Source organism: Harpia harpyja, chromosome Z, assembly GCF_026419915.1.
Source record: "Harpia harpyja isolate bHarHar1 chromosome Z, bHarHar1 primary haplotype, whole genome shotgun sequence".
Taxonomy (NCBI): domain Eukaryota; kingdom Metazoa; phylum Chordata; class Aves; order Accipitriformes; family Accipitridae; genus Harpia; species Harpia harpyja.
In genome coordinates this window covers 102,191,910-102,215,767 of record NC_068969.1, presented here as the reverse complement: position 1 = coordinate 102,215,767, position 23,858 = coordinate 102,191,910, and the positions used below count along the sequence as shown (strand labels likewise).

General features: G+C 39.3%; 1 protein-coding gene across 2 annotated transcripts; it reads right to left on the bottom strand.

Moving 5' to 3' along the window:
* Positions 1-9: 9 nt before the first annotated feature.
* On the bottom strand, positions 10-22,603 carry C9 (complement C9). Of its 2 annotated transcripts, XM_052776272.1 has the most exons (12): positions 22,484-22,603; positions 16,220-16,337; positions 15,420-15,567; positions 13,889-14,036; positions 12,080-12,218; positions 10,656-10,874; positions 8,007-8,247; positions 6,487-6,615; positions 4,249-4,427; positions 3,081-3,309; positions 2,084-2,263; positions 10-175 (listed from the first exon to the last, which is right to left on the bottom strand). In XM_052776272.1, exons 1-11 carry the CDS (start codon positions 22,567-22,569, stop codon positions 2,103-2,105), a joined length of 1,797 nt encoding a protein of 598 aa, XP_052632232.1. In that variant the 5' UTR covers positions 22,570-22,603; the 3' UTR covers positions 10-175; positions 2,084-2,102. The 2 variants fall into 2 exon arrangements, with proteins under 2 accessions (XP_052632232.1, XP_052632233.1); XM_052776273.1 differs by lacking the exon at positions 16,220-16,337 and having other exon boundaries at positions 22,484-22,588.
* Positions 22,604-23,858: the final 1,255 nt, after the last annotated feature.

Here is a 23,858-nt window from a genome sequence, read left to right as displayed (position 1 = left end):
CCCACTGCATCAGCTCATCTCTGTTAAGATGTTTATTGGTGTATTACTTTGTTTTGATTAGCGATCATTTAAGCTGCAGCTGCTTTTAAGTCATGGCATTCCATTGCTCTTGGATAGCCAGCTGGCCAGCAGAAACTGTGATTTGTAGAATTGGTTTGGAATCCATTATTGTTTTCTAAAAAAGGAGAAAAAACAGTAAAAAATTGATAGAAGGTAGTAGCTACAACTTATATATTTTTCAAAATTTAAGTGAAATAGTACTCTCATGGCTCACCAAGAACATGATTTCAATGTGTCTCAAATATGACTGTAATGTAAAATAATTCTAATGGAGAATAAATCGAAACACATACTGTGATTTTCAGAAGACTTAAATATCTGACTTCTGCTGGAAAACTGAGACTCAACATGTCTGAGGTATCAGGAGCCAAAGTTAGGTTAATTTTTTTAACAGAGCTTTTACTATGCCTTACCAGAGGAAACATATCTGAATATGTATGTATCATGAATCATCATCATGGTATTTGCTGTCATGGCTGAATAGAAACATGTCAATGACACAGTGCACGAATAAAATTAAGCTGCTTATGAGATTTTTTATAAAATAAGACCAACTTCACTGGATCAAGCAAAGGCTAACTTGATACTCTGTTTTTAACAAGAGGACAATAACACCAACCTAAAGAATGTCCAGGAGTAGGGAAACACATAGAAATACTTGCCCAGAATACTTTCCCTTTCCTGCCAAAATTGATGCTTCAGAGGTTTCCTGAGCAAGCATGATTATCTACATGTTTGATAACCTTCCATCAGTTTGTGTTGAGGTTTTTAAAATGCATATTTACTTTTGGTATGGCCACTGTGTGAAGGACCAGTCTTCAGTCTGTTTTGAATCTGCCACTTGCTAGTTTTATTTAATTTCCCCTATTTCTTATACTTGTCTTCCTCATATTACTCTCTACTTTCCAGCTCTGTATCATATTCTTCTCTCAATTTTCTCTCTTCCACATTTGGAATAACTTAGGGAATAAGTAACTTTGATGGCCTCGAGATGCAGTGCTATACGAAGCAGTTTGTAATTCCCTGATGCAGGGCTAGAAGGCCCATGAGTGCTGTTATGTCTTGCTGGCCATGCTTTCTGCAGGGTGCTTTAGAAGTAGAGTATTAGGTGTAGCTGAACTCTACAGAAGCTGTGAGAGAGCAGGCATAATAGAAGTCTGATACATATTTTTGGTGCAGGTAGAAGTCATGTTGCAAGACTTACCATCAGGGTGTTTCACTGAGGAAACATTCAAAATCCTTCCCCTATCTTGCCACCTCTTTTCTTCTTGTGGCCTCCCAGAAGAGAAGGAACTTACAGTAACATGTTAAGCATAAAACCCAAACACTTCCTCTTGGGCCTGAAAACTCTTACTGTCACATCCAAGTGGCATGCAAGCTTCTTGTTCTCAGCACATGAAGAAAGTTGAGACCACCTTGCCATTTTATGGACCAAAGCATCCATCCTCAAAATCCTGCTTATTTTTTTGTTTTATTTTGCAGTATTATACTGAAAATTTTAAAAAATTACAAACCCATGTAGCTAGACATTTTCTTAAACTATTTTTTTCCCAAGCTAAAAGTTTCAAAACTGCTGTAACAGTAGCTTTGTTGGATTTAAGCATTCTGTTTATCAAGTAAGAGAATTCAGACTCCCAAACTGACTTTATATTTTGTTTCTGCAAAATACGTCTCTTTCCCTCTCCCTAAGACATAATTTTTTTGATGGAGAGTCTGACTGGAGATGAAATCTGGATTTTAAGAGGTGGATTTTCAGTCTGTTCTTATCCAGAATTCCATTTTACTCTTGAGTTCTGTGATATAACATTACTTGTCAAGACATTCAAATATAAATCTCACCATTCACAAATTCAAGTGACAAGGTAGCTGTTTTTAAAAGCAGTATCAAGTCACAGATTTAAATGAAACATGCAAGTGGACTTACCCATCACTTCTTCAACTGTGTCACTGAAATGCTCCAAATATTGGCTGAGCATTTATTCTAAACAGCAGTAATGTATTAGTACTTAGAGACGCTGCTTACCTGTTTTTCAGCAGCTTAACTATTTTGCTTCTCCACAGGGCCGTTTTTCAATGCTTTCTCCCTGGCATGGTCTGCCATCAGGTTCTGGTGTAGGATTATTACACTGGCGAGTTCGAGTGCTTTCTCCATTGACGCAGGTGGACCAGGCACTCCAACAGCTCCAGCCTCCATCAGTGACAACTGGTATTAAGACACCATACTAGGATTAGTCCAGCACCTCTCTGTCTTCTGTGCAGTGACGGAGAGATAAATTAGAGCTTTTTACTTGGCACTTTTGAGGGTGGACAAGGTAGACCATGATTCAATTCTTACGTTCTCAGTTGTGGTGACTCTGCCAGCATACAACCCATCACACAGATTTGGCTTTTAAAACTGCTCTCGTCACCAGCACTGCTTAAGAGCCCAGAGGTTTCAACATTTTTGTCACCCTTGGAAGCTGCCCGAGTATCAAGTTCTAAGGCCCATTTTGGGCACCTGTGTTTTAAAAACTTGGCCACAGAGAATGAATTTACTGCACACTAAATTTTTTACATGTTGTGGAACTGCATTCATCTCCTTCCTCCCCTTTGTGGACCAATCAGATATTAAACTAGCACAGTAATTACGAAATGTGATCATGTGTTAGCAAACACAGTGCTTTTGCAGCAAACTGAAGACAAAACAGCTTATGATGTGGTGAGATTGCTTTTGCCTGAAACCAGTTTACCATCACTGGACCATGCTTCAATATGCTCCTATTTACTTACATGAACTTGGGGTATCATTCCAAGACACAACAACGTATGTGGGACAATGAACTCTAAATTAGAATGCCCTCTTTATGGAAAGAACCCAGTAACTTACGCTAACTTCCACACCATATAACCATGAGGTTTGACAGCAGTAGGTATAAGGGAGTACTATGATATCCTTCTGCCCTTATGAAGGCTCATTTTGTCAGGATATTGTTTACAATAACAAATATGCTCATTTTAGTCTGTCTGGGGTATTTACTAACCTTTAACTAATGTAGATTTGGGAATCTGACAAGCAATTCCCTTAAAGTAGCTTGAGCACATGCATGTACAGGCCCCATCTACCAGCACAAGGGTGCCTCCATTCTTGCAGGGTTCACATTTGCACACACTGTATTCAGTAACGTAGTCTTCAATTGCTCTTTCCAAATTTTGTTTCTTTAAATACGCGTTTCTCATCTTAACTGGAACAAGTGTATGTATTGGAGAAGGCTGTAGAAGAAAAAAGCCCATGCATAACAGACTTTCCTGAAGTTCTGAATCCTTTTGATACACCCATCACTCAAGTAAGCATCTGAATAAACTGTCAAGGTTGTGGCAGTGTGCTCCCCCCGTTGCCCCTGCTTAAGCCATAACCAGCAGTGGGGGTTGTGATGACTGCATCCAGCTTACCCTGGATTTCGGGGGACAGGTGGCAGCATGGTAGCAGAGGGCTGCTTGGAAGAGTGACCCAGACGTCTTGCCAGTATGCAAATATGACTGTAAGTCAATCATCTTACTTTATAAATAGTGGACAGCCAGCCTGGGGCCCGTTGAGCTCTCCCGCGCAGCAGCAGGCTGCATGGCAGGAGCTCCCCTTGAGTACGGACACCTCACAAGGTTACTCCTTGAGGTTGAGAGATTTCTTGCCGCAACATATTCTTGGTAAGTGATTAATAGCATGCTAAACTTTGAAATCTTAGCTAAGTGATATAAACGATTGATTGCGCATATATAATCCTTTAGACATAAACTGTTGACCAAGTCTGTGACTAGGAGTGGATCCAGCTGCACCTGGACTCCTCTCTTTGAGAAGGAGTTCAGAAAGCAAGGGGGTCCTTTCGAACCTCATGACTCAATGGGACGGTCTCCCTGATAGTTTTGTCTGACCCTGTCCTCTATGCAGTAAATACTCAAACATACCTTGCCATCAAATCTTGTTAAACCACTGACACATTTACCATTGAACTTCGTTAACTCTACTGTTTTACATCAATAAAGTACACTGTTGCTTCTCTCTTATGAGTGAAGTGCATGACTCAATTCGTGACAAAGATGAAGAAAATACCTGCAAGTTCATTACTTGAGACTTCAAACTTGCAGTCTCACCTCCATCTTAGAACAAAAGCTTTCAAACTGTAAGAGCCACAGCTCTGAAGAAGTTGTACTTACCCGTTGCTGTATCACTACTGGAGCATCAACCAAAGACTTAGCCCACTGTATGTAATCCTCTACATCAACCATTTTGGATCCTCGTAGTAACATTTCTTTTATTTTAACTGAAAAATCAATCGTCCCTCCATCAACTAAGGAGATAACATCATCAATGACAGCGTCATCCTTAAGTTCTGCTGCAGAAAGAAAGAAGAGAGGATGAAGAAAGTTGGATGTGCATGCATCTTGAAGAACAGTTGTCTTTTTAGCACAAGTCCGTCTCTATAAAGTGACTGTAGAGGGAAGAACCCTTCACTCACTGATTGTGGTGGAATTCAATCTTTCTTTGCTCATACCTCTTATGTGGGAGGAAATCTTCTATTTTGCATTTAAATTAGAAAACCCTATATCTGAAAGGAAAGAAGGGGTAGGGCAAAATGACAGATATCATGGAGATCATAGCTGTTTGATAACAAGCCAAAGATAATATGAGTAATGCTACTGTCTCACATGAGCTGAACCAGAAAGGGCAGAAATTAGAATAGTAAGAGGTTTTGCTTCATAACTAAAACACAAGAAGAGAGCACTGAAAAGAATTGCCTCTTCTGTGCTCAGTAGTAAATCTCCTTGCCTTTTGCAATTTTTAGGTGATGTGATAGAAAAGTAATTTCCAGACATACAAAGGAGCAGAGAGGAACAATGACAGGCAGGGGAACACAAGTAGCTTAACAAGAGAAAGGAAGCCCCTGCCTTGATTCCTCCCAGGCCTGTCCCAGCAGAGCTATTAGCCCCACAGGATGGGGCTGAGGATGAATGAACAGCAAGATGAGTCAATGGAAAGGCTCTCTGGATTCAAAGAAGGGCATTTGGGGATTGCACAAGCTTAAAATACTTAGAGTGTGTTTAGGGGAGTACCATTGAAGAGGTAAGGGGGGGATCAAGGTGGCTTTGGGAGGAACAAGCATGTGAAGGTAGAGGGATAAAGGCAAAAAAGGGGACTGATTGCATATAGAAACGTGGCTGAGCAGTGAGCTTGTCTGCCGCATACTGTCCTTGATCAGTGCAGTCTGTCCTGGCCTACCATTAAATTCCATTTCTGACTATTTTCCTGGGTGAGGGGACTCTATTCCTTGTGCATGTGTGTGTATGGAGATCTGTATGCCAGCAACTAGAACTGGACAATGGCTGATAGGGACCTGGTGTTTGTGGTGCCAGTAACTGGAACGAGTGAGTATACATGTGTCAGTGTGTGATCACTAGCAAATATCAAGCCAGACTAGGAGGTGAATAGGGTAAGTAGCTTGGGAGCTAAGTATCAAAGTGGCTGTTAGTCTGGCCTAGATATCTACATCTCTAGAGTCTAGAGTGAGACAACTGGAGGAGCTGGCTGCTGGAGTGACCAGGGTATTTAGGCCAAATACTGGAGAAACCGCAAGGTCTTGAGGTTGACTGACACCTGTTTGCATGTGAGTGTGTGTCTGTGCAGGGCAACTGGAGATAAGAGGATCCAAGGACCAATTGCTGGGTAGACTGCCCACCTAGGGCCAGTCACTGGAGGCATCCATAGTGTGTGTGGGGGTGTGTGTGTTGGTGTGCATCAGGTGGTCTGTACCAGCGATGGGACTGGAGCTGTGGTCCTTGGGGTGTTGTATATCTGGGTGCCAGTAACAAGGGAGACTAAGGATCCAGTTGCTTGTTCAATTGAATGTCTAAGGTTAGCTGCTGGAGGGATCTGTGTTGGCTATGTATGTATATTGAGGAGGGTCTGAAATATCTGACAGTTGTGTTGCCTGCAGAGACTATCAGCTCTAGATGACCCTACTTGAGCAGGGGATTTGGACAAGATGGCCTCCAGAGGACGCTTCCGACCTCAACCATTCTGTGATTCCGTGCTATTTCACACTAACCAACTTTCACCCTGATCAGATGGAGAGGAGAACAGGATGAAGCCACTGGTGCTGTTTGTGTTTGCCTGAGTGCTGTGCTTTTTTCTGTATCAATTTCTGTGGCTAGCAATGTGTGTGTGTATGTATGTATGTGTTATGTAAGTGTGTTTGTGTGTGCGTGCACCTACTGGGAACACATGCTCAGCCTGGCTTGGTCTGGGAGCATGGAAGTATGGCAGCCTCACCTCTACTAATCTACCAGTTTTGTCCTTCCCCTAACAGCAATAACTATATTGATTATAAAAAGGGAAGAAATTGGTATCATTTTTCCTTAAGGAAAAGATGTAATGTAAAATACAGATATACTTACACTTGTCCTTCACATGAATCTTTTCACATTTACCACCGTCAATATTAACATTGGCATGTAAGTCTTTATATGCAATATTGACATCTAAGTGGTAGCCGAGGCATCTTTTCACATCTTCTACAGTGATACCTAGAAGTGGAAATAATTAGGTGATTAGAGGGATTGTATGACCACAAATAATGTGATACTATTATTCTTGGAGAATACATTTCAGGGCTATTTGACATGTTTATGTCTTTCTTCTTCCCATTTATCTCCTGCGTTTTCCTCTTCCACAAAATGAATGTGAGGATGATTGTATCTGAAGCCCCTGCACAGACGCAGGTGAGATCTACAGTGATTAGGAAAATACCAAAACCTTCCAAAAACTGATTTCTATTTTCCTTGATCTAGCTAAAAGCAGATGTCCCTCTAGGGACCACTCTTTCCGTATATTCTATTGGAATTCTGTCTTTCTCAGCTGCTTATCATTTGGTCTTTTTATGTGTTAAATTGTTCAATCCTCCCAGTCTCTCTCCCCCAGCCTCAAACATGTTTCTCCACTCCTTTTCCCCATAAAGTTAATTAAGGCCACTAATCTCTTACAAGTGCTCTATTCACATAATTTCTAATCCTCCTCTATCCGCTACTGCCTCCAACACTACTTTTTATTTATTAAACTCAAACATATAATCTGGAACTTCACTTTTGTGTTCAGAAAGAATTTTGCTTAAGATTGGTACTTAAAAAAAATCCAGCACCACATTATCCAGGTGCTGAACAGAGTAATAGTGGGATACGTAAGTGACAGCTTTGCCCCATATCCCTTTGCACAGTCTGAATATCTGATAGTAATATTGTTGGTGGTGCTGCATGCATCAGGTACTTATTTTCTGATCTCCAAAATCAGCATAAGAATTACCTTTTCTAACTTTATTCTAGAATGATACTTTTAATCCATCACAAACCCACATATATCTGAACTGCACATGAGGGAGGATTAAATTGCTACTTTCCTATTTTAACCAGGGCAAGGAAAGTTCCAGGGTGAATGTTAAAATCTATAAAAACAGTTTCAACACACTCAAGTGCACTGTGTGATTTCTAGGAAGTTCTTCAATTTATTCCTTATTTTTTGCCACCACCATACTCTTAGAGCGATTGTACCCCAAGAAGGTACCAACTAGCAAATTTGATTTAAGGTTTAGGCAGATTTTCTAGGCATTGGGGATCTCTTGTAAATCATGTCACACCAATTAGTATTGCTAACATTCTGAAGAGGTTCATTTAAGATTTTTTTTCTTAGTTACAGACTTAAAATACAGACTTCAAATAATTCTGGAAGTTACAAAGACTGACTCTCTTCTCTGTTGGACTCATGCAATTCTGTAATGTCACTGGTGTGCCACAGGCGGCACACACTGAAATGTGCTGTTCTCAGTAGTGCTCCATATACACAAATCTATCCTCATACTTCTCTTTGCGTGACTGGAGACTTGGTGATAATCTGCATAACACAGCAAGGCCAACAGAATGCATACCTATTCGAGACATAGCGTAATTATCCAGCACGTACACAAGTTCATATTTTCCTCCTACAGTTCCAGAGACTGCATAGTGAGTTCCATAATCTTCTAGGAATTTGAAATATTCCCCCTTATCATATTCAGCAGGCAGCAAGTTTAGATCATTAAGGAAACTATCTGTGAGACGGACATCACGACTCCTCATTTGGAATCTTCCCAGCTGAATCTTTCCTTTTACATGCAGAAAGGTTTGGTTCTAAATGCAGGGGGAAGAAAGCAGATGAAAGTGCCATTCTGGTATGAAGCACAGCAGGAAAATCTGTTCTATTTTGCTTACAGGGAAACACAGCACCATTAAACATGGCATTCAATATAGCGTTTTGGAACAGGGACAAACTTGTTCAAATTGAAAGTTCTCCAATTTAAACTGAGGAAGCTGCAAGAGATTTAGATCATTTCAGTTCTTTCAGTTTTGCAGAAGTCTCCCCTTACTAATTTCAGCAAGCCCTTTGTGATCTATTTGACAACAAGGTCTTCTCTTTAAGTACAATATCTACCGAAAGTGTCTCTGTGACTTTCCTAACATTGAAATGTAATTCCATATGGTTTGCTAGATAACAGAAGCTGCCCACTGAGGTCAGCTGGAGTTTTGTCTTTGTTTATAGTCAGAGCAGAACTAAGTTCTCTCTTTTATTGGATCACTTCTCTGTTATTAGACTGTCAGAAGGAACAGCACAGCTCCAATTAAAAACAAAAACCCCAAAATAACATTGTAAAATGAAAATTAATTAGGAAAAAATTCCTTTGAGGCCTTTGACCCATACAGACATACTAACTCTAGATTTAGTGACTGATATTTTCATAAATTACACTGCAGATGGTTTTATATCATAATCTAATCTAGGACCTAGCTGCTGCCCATAACTCATGACATCTTGTGAAATAGTTGCACTTAAGACTCTCAGCAAACACATGCCTTCCAAACCCCATTATTATCTGCAGTAGTTATGTGACTCCCTTAACAGTAGTGCCTAATAGGAGGTACGTAAAAGGGATTTTGCAACTGACCATCACGTTAGTTGGCACTATTTAAAGAATCTTAAACTGCTGACTAGGATGCTGCTTAGGACTGGCAGAAATCTTCAGGCATCTAAATCTCTGTGAAGAAATTTTTGTAGGTGGAAATATTCCCACCATCCAGCATGTACAAAATCCCTTACCCTCTGGGCTTCTCCTGGCTTTAACTTGCAGGTGAGCCCTGGAGGGTTCTCAATCAGGGACTGCCACTGCAGCAATGTGAGTTTACAGTGATAGACCTCTACCAGTGACAGATCACAACTCATTTTCTGAACTGATTTCCAAGCAAGAATTTGAGGCCAAAACTGCTATCACAAGCCACTAGACTATGAGCAGCCTGTAAGACACCCTGAGCTACAGAACTTGATCTTTTAGGTCTGTGGAGATGAATGCTTTGAGATTTAAATAGTCCGTTTCCATCCCAAGAAAACTCATACCAATACAAAGTCAGTGCTGTATGTCAGCTTCTCTTCATAGTACAGACCTTTCTCTTCAGCATTATTTTAATTAATCAGTTATAAAAGTTATCTTAGTTTTCCTTTATATCCATTTGATCTCCAGAGCTCTGAAGAGGTCCTGGACAACAAGGCTGACAAGAAACTTGGAAGATTTAATTAGTTGAGGCAGATATATTCTTCTTTGCATGTGGTGCATTTCAGCAATATGGAGTTGATGTACCTTGTACATGACAGCATGTTGCGATCACAGACTTCGGTGTATACGGTGGGAAAGGGTATATGACCTGGGTGGTTAATTCCACTAGCACCCAGCTGCTAGATTAGGCCACAGTGTCTAGCACGTCTAGTATCACTTTTTGTGGTCTCTCTTTGACCTCATTAGATGCTAAAGCTACTTCTTTACTAGTAAATAAAATGGGATAGGGCCTTTCCTCTGTCTCAAAGGACAGGTAGAGAGGTATGGCTTGTGTGCAATTCCAAAATAGGCTTGCTTCCTCCAGACTACCTACTGGGAACATTCCCTTCAAACATGCTGCAGGGGACCATAGGATGGGCATTGCTTATGAGAATGTGAGAGCTGGCACGTACAAAAATCATGGCAGTGTGCTAGTAAAACTATGGATTACCATGTGCCAGTGCTAATGCCCGTGCCTCTTAGCCCAGGGTAGTTTATTACTACAGATATACCTGAATGGCTGAGATCTGACCTTTCAGTTATTATTCTACATGTCTATTTTGTGTTTACCTAGCATGGGCCTGCTCAGTGGCGATTTCTATCCCAGGACTTGACCTAATTTGCCCACACTGCACTAGATCAGAGCGGCTCTCTAATCAAGATAAGATCAGAGATATTTGGCCCTTTCTCACAATCAAGCCCATGTTGAAGATGAGGGTGGTTGCTAGTAAAGGGTAAACAGTGGGAAAATGAATCTACATTTGGTTACTCTTTGGCCACGTCTGACATCTTAACCCTAGTATTACCAGTATTTCTTTTTTTGTGAATAAATGGCAGAAAAGCAGCAGGCAACTCAAATACTTAGAAAGATTAATATTGTGTTATTCTAACACTGTGTAAATTTTACTGTTTGTAAAACAGTTACATTAAACTTTTTAGCTTGATTACACTTACCCTTTCTGTGGAGCTTTTCAGGATAGAGCTTAAACTTGAATTCTTGCTATAGTGATACTTGAACTTTTGTTCTAAACCATTTTTGTTACTTCCTTCAGTAGGTGTGTATTTCAGAGACAGGTCAGCATTAAAGTGGTTTTGTTTTTCTATATAAACTTCCCGTAACATTTTTACACGGTCATGGTAGAACACAGATGTGAAGGTTTTGTCTGCTTTTGTCTTAGAAAAGATAATGAAAAGGTTGTATGAGAAAACAAAACAGGCAGTAATAGAAAAATCTACACAGCACTTTAAAGTGGTATGTTTTACATAGCGTAGCAATACATTTTCTTACAGCTCTTTTTTCTTTTAAAAGAAAATAAGTGGAAATACCACCCCGTCCCCAAATCGCCTCATCTGGATCAGCTCAGTCATTCAAAACTAAATAGAAAACTTCAGAGTCAATACTTCAGTGAGTGTTAAATCTCAGCATGTAACATTTTCAAAGTAATTTATGTGTGTCAACAGTTCCTTTACATGTAAGGAGCAGTAGTCTCCATATCCTTCCTAGAATGCAAACAAGATTTGCTAATAGGTTCTGACATCTGAAATGAATCAAAATTATGATTTTGCTTTCTTTTCTTATAGCAGGCAATAGCTAATTCAGAATACCTATTTCAGTGTTGTTTATTTTTGTATACTTTAACAGAACATAAGAGTTCTAGTAACTGAAAATGATTATGCATTAAAATAAAAAATGAACAATGATGTCTGGGTCAGATATATTCATTTTGGGCAGGATCTGGTTTAAATTGTCATTATTCTACGGAGTTCCTACTTACAGTGATAGGCAAAGCATTTGGTAAGCAAAATACTGCTTTGATTTCTGAAAGGCATCTGACATTGATGTTTCTAAGATCACCAACATTTTTGGTGTTCCTACCTCACTGGAAGTCATAGACTGAATCTCAAAAGCCTATAAGATTTTTTTTTTCAGTGGGACAGAGAAGGTCATCACTCATTAGAAAGCCCAAGCAGGACCAGAGTACCATAACATTATTCCTGCCTTTTTATCAGTGTCTTTTGTGTGTCCTTGAAAAAGTAGTTTGATTGCTGCTCTACCCAGTAAAAGTTAGGTATCATATTCCTTTCTGTACTTCTCCTGTTGATCTCATCCACTCACATTGTAAACATTCCAGAAAGATAGTTTCACTTACTGGGCATGGGTGCAGCAATGAACATGTGGGAATTTATCTGGCACAACTGAGCTTATCTGCTAAAGCAAATGATAATATAGCCTGTTTCCCTCTGGACTTTATCAAAACCTTGATGCTAAAAAACTGTTGCTGCCTGACTCAAGAGATATGCAGAGTCTTCCAAGAGGATGTCAGGATTCATCATTCAGTTAAACACATCCTAGTTCATACAGAAGGACTTAGACTTACATCGTAATTGAGAACACCCACGTTCCATGGCTTGCGGTAGTATGTCCGCGTGTTTCCATCACGCACCCTTTCACAAAGACCATTGAAAAAGTCATTGTCAAATGGGCTGGCTATTGGCTGCATCCCTAGAATATTGATTCTACAAGAGAAATACAGGAGATGTTACACTTCAGGAAAGGAGGTGTCAGCATCCATAGCCTGTAGACAATGATGTTATGACTGGAAAAGACAGATTCTGTAAGAGATGGAGATTATAACTGTGGAACTGAATCTCGCTTCATCCACAGCAGCATGAGCATGCCTCATCTCTTGTAGTCTTCTTATTTGTGTAATGGAGATAACCATACCTCTTTTGTAAAGCACTCTAAGGGCCACATATGAGAAATAAATAAAAGTAGATATTAAACTTCAAACACAGTGAGAACTTCAGGAATAAAAGGGTGTAAAAACCATTTCTTCTTGACCAATGTATCTGTGAGGAAGCATTCCTTATAGGTTTGAAGGGGACATCTCAACAGCTACTTTTAACCTGTTTTTTTTTCATATCTTATATTAGTTTGTTTGCTGGTAGGAACTTTGGTATCAAGTGTATACAAGATCCCTCAAATCTGTAGAAGGAATATACAGCTACTCCTAGCATTGTCTTTTCTACCAAGGTGTGACCTGGTGGAGTAGTAGAATTCCCTGGAGCAGAGGAGAGGAAATCTGAACCACTACAAATCCAGAAAAGCTAGCATATCAGCTGCATAGCTCTATGCATTTATGTACAAATGTACAAGAGATACTTTGAAAAATAACTGCTCCTTGGAGGATTCTAAATCCCTTTTTTGCCTTCCTGTGTCTGTTTCAAAGATTTGAATTTTTTCAGCATTTCCAATATTCGTGTCTGATACATGTCCATATACCTATCTCAGTGCAGAAAGTGGTTATCAATTCATCAAAGTTGCCAGCATCACTACTGCACATCTGTACATTTTCTCATGCAAGATTTTAGTAATGGATTATAATAGAAATAATAAAGAAGCTACTTCTAAAAATGCCTAAGTACCTGGCTTACTTCCCCATGCTACAAGAGCAGCGTTTTTGCTCTTGTGCAGTAATACTATTATCAAAATTAAATGAAAAGGATGCATCCTTTTCATTTAAACACAAGGTGGTGCTCTAGTATACTTTTATTTTCATTTGTCCAGTTTGGATAGCTGCCTTCTAACTCGATTTGTAGATAAACAATGTGTCATACTTTCTTCTTGTTTGAAAACAAAGAAATCCAGCAGGGTATGAGAACAGAAAGATTAATTTTTGACTTAGATTAATGAGGAAAACTCCTGTGAACAACGAAGATCTGGGAAGTGGAGAATGCAATACTGGAAAAAAGCTGCAGGCAGAGTGTTGCAGTAAGTCATCCCATTGTACAAATAATCAAGATATGTTTTCTCCCTTTTAGACAGGCATGTTAGTAAAGTAATTGGGAATGACTGATTCGTTATGAAATATCACTTGAAACATATCTATAAGCTTTAGATTTAAATAATAAATATTGTAAGTATATTCATGTAATTCATTCATGATTCTGTGTATTAACATAATAATTGATTTATACTGTCTGTAGAAATATTTTATCCTCTGCAAGTATACAAAATAAAACAGTAGTTAGGTGTTCTTCCAAAAGCTACATAACATTTAGGAATACAAATGTGAACACAATTCAGATTCCACTTTTGGGAATGTCAGTTTGCCCCAGTGCTTTCAGCTGGCTTTGGAGACAGACTCTTCACAAGGCCCAGTAGTACTTTTTCATTCATTACATACCCTTGCCCTGCGGTCCTGCCAATTTCAGACACATCAATATCATGGTTATGGCATGGTGATCGTGGGTTGGATTCACAGTTATCTTCATCAGAAAAGTCTCCACAGTCATTATCTGCATTACACACAAGTCGTCGCTTTATACATCGACCTAATCAAAGAATAAAACATTGAATGAATGCTTTTTTTTCCAAGATGGACTTTAAATGACACCCCCAGCTATTCTTTAATGAGATCTTCCTCTTCGTATAGTTCTATTATTGCCAGGAGCAATTCAAGTCCTACACTCTGCCTCTTTCAAATGAAAAAACCCAATACTACTATATTTATTTATGAGTTTACTAGGATGGCTAAGGAAAGTAAGTGACAGGAGAACTACTGTCATTTGCAGAAATTTGTTACTCCCTATGATTTTTTCTATATTAACCTTTGATTGTTAGTGTTGGGGTTTTTTAAACTTGTATTAAGAGAATACAGGAAAATATTAATTCAATATCAACAAAGAATTATTTCTAAATTGTTTAAATTGTTGCCATTGGACTATATTATTTGGAGACTCTAGTGTCCAAAACTATAGCTATTTGTGTTCTAAAGCAACAGTGAAGTAGTAATTCTCCTGAGGTTGCGTATTACAGGTTTTACAAAGACTGATATTTTTTCTACAGGAGTTAAAGATTTTGGGTAAATTTAGCCCTAGCATAATAAAACAACGCTTGTTGGTATCAACTGCCTCACCTGTAAGTGCCACACAATGGCTGTGAACTAGTAGTTAAACACATACTTTCTAATTTTTCTTTCTCTACTTGCACATCACAGTATCAGAGATAAAGACAATACTGACAATGGCTTGGGACTCAAAATTCACTTACCGTCTTTCCTTTTCTGTTTTGACTAGTTTTATTACCATGAAATTTTCCTATTTTATTTTGATTTACGATGAATCTTGAACATTACGTACATTCATATGCCATGCATGTATCACTTTACAAATTTACATCTTACTTTGGATCTAGAGGCATTCTGGTCTCCAGCTAGCATCTATCATACATACCACTTTGGTCAGTAAAACTCCCTATGCTTTTTGTTAAAATTCCTTCTGTCCTAGTTTTATCCAATGATTTTTCATAACACAGTGATTCTGTAGCAGGTGGAGCAGTTATGCTAGGAGAAAGGACATGCATAGTGTGGTCAACTTTTAACCGTGGAGTAGAAATTACAGGAGAAGAATTTAAACTAGATGTAAATTGTAATGGGAGATGAGAAGAATGTACCCATTCTCAAGCATTGCTCATGCTGTGGTTTTGGCGTTGTGGCTTTGCAACCCACCTGTCTACACACTGGGGACTCTCTTTAAACCCTAGCAATAAGGCGCTGCTTCAGGAAATGATCCCCAACTAGAAAAGCACTGAAGCATATCTCTCTTTTTGTGTATGTATTTTGTCTTCAATGGAAACTGATTTAACTTCACAGAACTAAGTAAATGTGGTTTCCTGAGTTACTGCATAACTCGCTATGGCACAAAAACAAAACCTACCAGAATTGCATTCAAAGTCAGTACCACAGTTTTGTTCTGGTTCTTCAGGACAGACTTGGCTGGTTTTACAGCTTTGTGTATCTCCTAAGGTCTCCAGGCATGGTCTTCCATCAAACTGTCCGAATCTTTCAATACGTCTAGAGCGAAACTTGAAGGATAAATAACACTATTAACATTGTTTAGAGAGAAAAGAGAACTACCAGAACTGAAGGATTTCCAGCTTAACTTAGAACTTTTCAAGATGAAGCATCTTTGGTGAAATTTTTTGCTAAAAATGCATAGGCACAGCTCATGGTATAAAAGTGTACAGGAACACTGAATTAATAATAATGTCTTAGCAAGTATGTAGAGATGCTTATTTTTCACTATGTAGTTTATTTCACTATTTTCAATCCAGAGAGGAAATGCATCATATATATTTTGTATGCTTTCAAATCTTTCATTTTTTTGAAGTGTCATAAGAAGAACTCCCCTAAGAAAATAAAAATCTGCTTTTGAAAAAAAATTGCTTTTTATTTAAGAAGGGAAAATGTGTTGAAAAATAATGTTCTTAATAGAAACATCCACATGGCCAAAATATATAATTTCTATCAACAAAACATTTTGAATGAGAACACTTGACCAGTTTTGGTCATCTGGGTGTAGTCTTCTTTTACTCTTAGGGCATCAGATCTGAAATGATCAAATCATGAACATACAATATTAAGAGTTGCAATCTGATATTGTCCCATAACCAAAAAGCAGACAGATGATGTCCTTTTGGTTGCGGCTTTGGAGCAAAGACTTCCACTGTAGCTTACCCTTTGATAGGTGCAGGGGTCACAGGGCCCCCATGCATTCCAGCTGCTCAGCTTACAATCTATTGGAGATGGAGCATTCAGTTCTCTTGTTCCCCTGTGGAAAGCTTTTTCTGAAGAGCTGTGAAACAAAACATTCCAGTACAGTCCTGGGCAGTACACTAAAATCACATGTCAGTTTGTGTTTAAGCATAGACCAATTTTGGATTTTGGAAGCATCTTCAAACCACTTTCTGCTTCATTTTCATAGCAGTACTTGGTAGTTGGATGTATAAAGAGCTCCCTAATCTTAAATTCTTTGGTGGTTTAAAATTACATTAAAAAAAACTTTCAAGACTTAATAAGCCAGCTCTTTTTCCCTTTTTTCAATCTTTGTGTGTAGTCCTGCTTTCTTGGTGGGTCATGTTATTGGAGGATCAAACAATAATACACAGAAAACATCTGCCGTTCCCCTATTCAGACAGTGGCTGTGTTCTCCATATTTAAAGCTGAAGACAAAGGCACAGCAGCACATCTCAAGTAGACATAGCACTTCAGTACATCTTTGTGATTTTTTAGCTTATTAACTTTAATGGGGTTGCCCTTAATTCTAGATAAAAGTTTAAATGCTTTCCTGAGTTGAAAGAAGGCTTATAAATAAAGGTGTTATTTGCCAATAGGCTAACTTATATAGTTGGAAAAAACAGGCAAGTGTTTAGCTATCTAAGTATTCTTCAGCTTGCCAAGTTGAATACTTTGCCAGTTAGGTCTATATTTTCTAAAGTGACTCTTCATTTTGGTGCCCAGTTTTAAATACCATGAAACTCCTGGTTCTCAGTAACTGAAATGCCATCACTTCATAGAAATCGAGTTTCTTTAAAGCACCCACAGTTCAACATTAAAAACTGATGCACCGTAGGATGACTTGTTAATTTTAAAAACCAAGGCCAATAGTTTACTGGTGACCTTGTCTTCACAGGTAACAATGCTGGAAAGCAAAGGAATGGAGGAGCATTGAAGTCTGACTTGCCTGGTTTGCTCTCTGTAATTTATTAGAATTTGGCCTTACATGCTGAGTATTCATCCACCACGAAGCAATTCTCTCTCTGCACCTCTCCAGGTTAATGCTATTGCCTCTGCTCTACAATGGGACCTTCTTTGCTGAGCCCAGCTAGTTGGCACATGTAAGAGACTGAAAGACTTAATGTCTCAAACATTGTGGTGGGGCAAGTTCTGCTTAACGACAAACTCTGCATAACAACAAACCCTGCCTAGCAAGGAACCACAGGTGAAAATAAGCAGATCAGCGCAGATCAGTACAGGACATCAGCAACAGCATGGGGAGGGCAGGCTGGAGGGTGCGCAGCTCCCTGTTCTGAGGTGCTGAGCAGGCAGCTCACCATGCATGGCCAAAGATCAAACAGTGGTCATGTCTGCAGGGAAGGAGAAGTTACTCCCCAAACTACCCCCAAGCCCACCGAACCATTTCCCGAAGGTTATACCTAATTAGCCTAATGAGTTAGAGTGCTCGCTCGAAGGAGGCGATGGCAAGGAGATGATAAAAGGACACAAACTGAAGCCCCATGCGTGCCCCCACTCCAGGCTTGTAGGACCAGCGCTGGACACAGGACTGGTGAAATCTTTCTCTTTTCTTTTCCTCTCAGTCTCACTCTCTCTTTCTCTCTCCTTTTCCACAATCCCTACACCTCATCCCTTTAAGACATAAACCATTCACCAAGTCTGGGACTAGGAGTGGATCCAGCTGCTCCTGTGCTTTTCTCTAAGAAGGAATCTGGAAAGCAAGGGGGTCTGCTCTGAACCTCGTGACCCAACGGGAGGGATCTCCTTCTTCCCTGAATTGATGTATGTGGCTACCACGGGTTACACGGGTCACTGAGGTTGCTCCATGCCAATTCCTGTTAAGAGAATCCCCACCACCTGCTGTTAACACCTTCCAAGTTCAGTTTGCTTCTGCTGTGAATAAAATGTTTTAACTGATCATTTGGTGTCGTTTCACCTTAATTTAGCCTGAGGGAGTTCTGAATTCACCAGGATCCCTACCTGGTCTGTCCAGCCCGGGTCACAACAGCAGATCTGCAGCGTGATGTATGGGCTTTCATTGGAGGCAGGGCCTTGCCCTCCACTCTTTGACCCCATTCCCTTGTACAAATATTTCAGGAGTCCAAACAGATGTAACCTGATTCCACAAGATTGAGAAATCTGCAGTTTGGACAAGAAAGATATACCAGTTGGTTCAGCTTTCTGGTGCTATTTGTTGTATGTTCAGGTTACATACATAGTAAGTTGTTACGAGAGACCCTAAATTGACCTATGTCTCTTTTCAGTTATTGAATCTTAAACAGCTCAGGGATCACAGGGTTGTTGTGCAACCTTTTATACTCTCGTCTGACCCTGACTGGCTCTGATGCCTCAGACTTTCCCCTGTCACACACACCAGCAGTAAACACGCACCACTGCTGCTGGAAGTATCTGCATCATGCACTCCTACTGTCTTGCCTGCTACTCCTAAACAACTCTCTTCCCAGAAGTCTCCTGACTTCAAGGTAGGGCCTGCAGTTAATGGATCCTTGGCTGAGGATCTTGCTTTTAACAGGTGGGATTCTGAAAAAAAGGAACCAGCAAAAACCACAAATATGCCCAATATCTACGGACAGCAGAAATAAGATAGGGAATCAAGAATTCTTTCCATACAATGGGGACCTCCCAAAATCTTAGCTGGTAGGGAAGTGTGAAGTCTTATTGTGTGCCTGGCACCAGGAATTTGGATACCTCATAGAGGATGCAGATCCAACCTTGTGAAAAGTCCATTTTACACAGAATTCCCTTTCACTAATTCTCTGGTGCATTCTGAGCACCTAAATCAATAACCCACGGGTTGGCAGCTGAAAGCACTGGGAAGTTGGGAGATGGCATTGAATACCTGCCTTGTTCTCACACCTTTCCCTGAGCCACCTTTAATGATCACTATCAGGAATAGGGTAATGGATCAGCTGTCTCTTTGCTTTCACCCAGAAAGACTGTGATTATATTAATAATGTTACTTTTAATCTGAGCCTTTTCTTCTACTTTCATATGCCCACTTAGGGGCCAGCTTGCTTTCTCCAGTGCTGCTGATGTTTACAGATCCCGAAACACTCTTCAAGGTATATTTCAACTATTGGCTAAGCATGTGTGCTTACATACATCAGAATTATACTTCAGCCTGGGAACTAATACAGTTTTTTGAAATTACAAATCCAGCTTAAGTTGCACTGCAGTCATACTTGCCCTGTGCTATATTAAGGTTTATAACTCAAAAATAAGAAAGAAAAAGAAGTATACAGCATCTCTTACAAACTTCTACAGAAAATGCTAAGTCCTAGAAGGTAGTTATATAGAAGATGGAGGCACCAAGCAGAAATTGCTTCAGGGGAAATGCAATCTGAATATAAAAAAAAAAAAACCAAACCAAACCAAAACACCAAAACCCCCCAAACTCTACCATGAGAACAATTAAACATTGTAATAGGTTACCCAGGGAAATGGTAAAATGTACCTCACTGGAAACATTCAAGACTGACTGACAGGAGCCCTGGATAACCTAGTCTAAGGCCCTGCTTTGAACAGAACATTGTACAAGATCTCCAGAGGTCCCTTCCAACCTCGATTTTTCAATGTATTCTACAGTTCTATGAAATTCTGCAAAGTTGTAATGTATTTGAAGTTTGATGTAGCCCTCCAGCCTCTTCAAAGACAATTCCTTCACCTGTAATTAGCTCATCTTACAAATACTTCATCAATACCACAATTTACTGTAACTTCATAATAAGCAGGCAATGCTTTGAAAAGTTGCTGTACAGTATTCTATTAAATATTTTTCCACTACTCAGCATAACAGTAACATGAACAGAGGGAAGAAATCAAAATCTACTGGTCTTGCAAATGGATGAGGATCAGTTTGTTCCTTCCTGTATCTGGAAATATGACCTTTCCATCTGCTTACTGATGTAGGACTGTAAACCTCTGAGTAACAACATCTATTCTGGCATCTTGGGTTAAAGACTGACAGGTTGTCCTTAAAGATAATAGGAGTGGGAACCCTTAGACAACAGACCTTAGATATATGGAGGCACCTAATAGGATTTCTAAAGGCGGATGGATATGTTATTCCTAGCAACTATCAGGTATTTAGGTACTGTAGAAGTTTACATTGAAATGCATTTCTGAACTTTTAAATTACCTTAAAAATGCAGCCAAAATCCCTTGCACGAAGTAAGAATGAACCATGAAAAGCAGTGTCTAGGAGGAATGCCTAAAGGAACAGACTCAAGCTAGTACAGATCCTAAAGAGTCTCCCAAAGGTTCCTATAAGTAATTATTTTGAGTCTAAAATAAAAATCCCAGGCAGAAGAGGCCGAGATGAATGTTTCAATGCAAACGGAAATCTTGCCATCAACTGTCTGCAAACCAGAGTTGATGGTAGTCTTTGAGCTGCCTTTCAAGTAGCACAGGTTTTCACATAATCCCAACCGAGCAACTTCTGCAAGAATATTCATTCAGTGATGAATGATCCCCCTCCAGGTTAGTGTACAAGGTTCACATGATTTGCTGCAGATCTAACTTTAGGGTTTTGGATTTATTTGAAGTTAGAGAAGGAAAAAAAAAAATCAGAAAAAGCTCATTGCAAACAAGTCTCATGGACGCTGAAACACCAACAATGCATCCACTATCCAGATTGATGTGGAAATTCAAAGGAACACATATGGAAAGAGCATTTTATTCAACATCACTGTTTAGAAAAAACAAAGATATTAGGAAAATTGGCAAGCCTGTAACCTCCACATTAAACCCAGGGAGAAAGGGTTACTGAAAAACCATGCTGAAACAGGAGATATTAAGTCACACAATTTAAATAGGAGAGGAGATAAAAGCAGTTCATGAAGCATGTCACTGAAGGTGGCAGTTGGGGCAAGAACAATCGAAATACCTTCTCTGCTATCCATTATTGGGGAGGTTTGAGGGACAGAAGAGTGGTCTTTGGAAAGGAAAAACCATTTCACTATCAGTACACAAAATTTCTTGCACCTTGTCTTGGATTGCACAATACACTCTGTACACCCTCAAGCCACACAGCTTAGGTGATTTGTTGTTGATCCATACTTCAAAACACCGAGCCGTTTGGTTCATCAGTTATAAAACTGATGACTCAAGAAAAAGTCTTGGTTTGACAGTTAACCCTGACCAAGAGAGAAGGCATGGCTCTCTTGAATTTAGAGACATGATAGCTTCACATGAGGGCATAATTCTGCCAACTGTAGCTGCAAGCACCATCATGGAGCTCAATAGTCTTTGGTATGACGTGAAGTCAAGCTGCTGGCCCACATTGCCTGCTATGAACTATATGTAATAATCAAATCTTCTGGCTCAACTGTTTCTAACTGAATATACCAAACCTGTGCTTTAATAGGATCTGAATGCCAAAATAATAATAACCATCAAAACACAAGAAGAGAGGGAAGCAGCAATCTTTCTAGCTTTGAAGGCTGCTCTTCAAAGTCTGTGCAGGTATTTCAAGCAATAACAGGAGCAGCCACCCTCAGGCCTAGACACATGTGCAAGAGGCAATACTTTGTTGATTGGATAGTATTCACATGTCATCACAAAATGCTTCACATACTGCAATTTAAGTCTTGAAGCACACTGATCCCAATTTATTCTTAGGTACATATATCTATTATAAGACTCACATTCTTTCACCACTTTGCACTGACCATTCTCATAAGTGACACACAGACTAGGCAGCTCTATTTCTGCTAGTGTAGCTCTTCAGTTGTTTTCACTTTTGTAGGGACTAAGCCTTTAGTTCTTCTTGTGATACCTACAGTGAAAAAACAAAGGCTATATTTCCAAAGAATTAGAAATAGGCAGTCTAGGAGACATGAAATAGGAACAGAAGCACTGTCAACATGATTGTGCATCTTCAGAAAGAAACAGATTGAGATTAGATTATATTTTCTCACTCAGTGTGCAGTAGAAAACAATTGCCTGAGCTCTACCTCCCTGCAAGAACACAGCTTCAGTTGCCATCAGTCATTTTTATTGTGCCACGTACATCCAAAATAAATCAATAAACCATTTCTATTTGACTCCTTGAAATACAGCAAAAAGTAGTTTCCTTTTTCATTGGGTATCTGAGCAAGCTATCACTAGAAATATCTGCATTGGGGGTTTATGCTCTGTGATGGAGAAACAAAACAGTATAGACTTCTGAAGACCAAGAACACTTACCTTCCGCTTTCCCCCCAAAGTGAGGCAGCCACCTCTAAATTGCATAGTATGGGTATAAGCTGCAGGATAACATGAATGCTTCTCATTTTGTAGCTGAATAGACAAGAATTGCCATGACTGAATTTGTAATTTCTTTATTTGTTCCTTTTGTTATTTATTACCAAGAGAACAAACAAAAAGCAGTGCTTACTGAATGGTGCCAATTACTGGCCAAAACTGCCTTACGGTAAATGCTCTAAAGTCCACTTTGCAGAAAATTCCACTTTTTCCTGCATGGAGACTGGGAAATAGTGTAAAGTAGTTTCAAGATTAAAAACAAACCATTTTTGTTTACTAGTACCTTTTAAATATTGGAAAAACATTTTCTATTTAATTAGGGAACAGTTAACTGCCTAGTAAAAAGCAGTCATAGCAGTGACTCATGTGAGGAACAAGTAGTTCCTAAAGCAGAGCTGTTTACAAGAGCAATTTCAGCATCTAACATCTTTGGAATCCTCATTTGGAGTATTGGAGGAATAAAGTCCCAAGATTCTTTTTTCTTCTTCCCCCAGCCAATATAAAAGAACACCACACAATTTTTTGTTGTTTTGAAGGAACCTAAAACTCCTAGCTTTCACTGTCACCAAAACCCAAACCACAAGCTAGCTCTTTAGAAGGGCATTCCTATTCAGTGGTTTGCTGAAATCCTGATTTAAGGCATCATGTACTATACACAGTCACAAGACAGAAGTAACTCATACATAACCTGCTGTTTAGCAGGTAAGAATTAAGTATCTGGATGCAAGCTTAAAATAATCATCTAGTATAAGTGTATTGCAAATTACCATGGATAAGTAAAAAAAAAAATTTTTTCTGTTCCCCCCTTTTTGTGGCAGGGAAAGGGGAGGGTGCAGAATAGGGCAGGCAATTTTTTCCCCTATTCAGTCCTTAATTTGGGATAATTTCATTTAGAGGAACTTAAATCTGATGCAGCCTTAGTCCAGCTTGATGAGTCCAGTTGCACTCAACTCATTTGTTGAGCAAGAATGCAAGACAAACACTTGTAATACTGTATTGTTTCATCATATCTGCTTCAACTGATGGTATATATACCACCACATTTCATGGTTCTTTAAAACAGACTAAATCAGAGTAAACAGCTATTCAAACTAAGCTAGCAGACCAGCAAGCATCTTTGGCCAGCCTGCAAGAGGTCCTGCTAACCAGCTCTTAGTGATCATTCCAACAGCTGTTTCAAAACTCCAGCATAGTAAGAATGTTAATTTTAGCTTGACCAGCAAATGGTCATTTAGATGCTTAACTCAAATGCTGGCAAACATGTTCCTTCACTCAAGCACCAAGACAGTCAATTGCTTTTTTAGTTATAATAGTATCT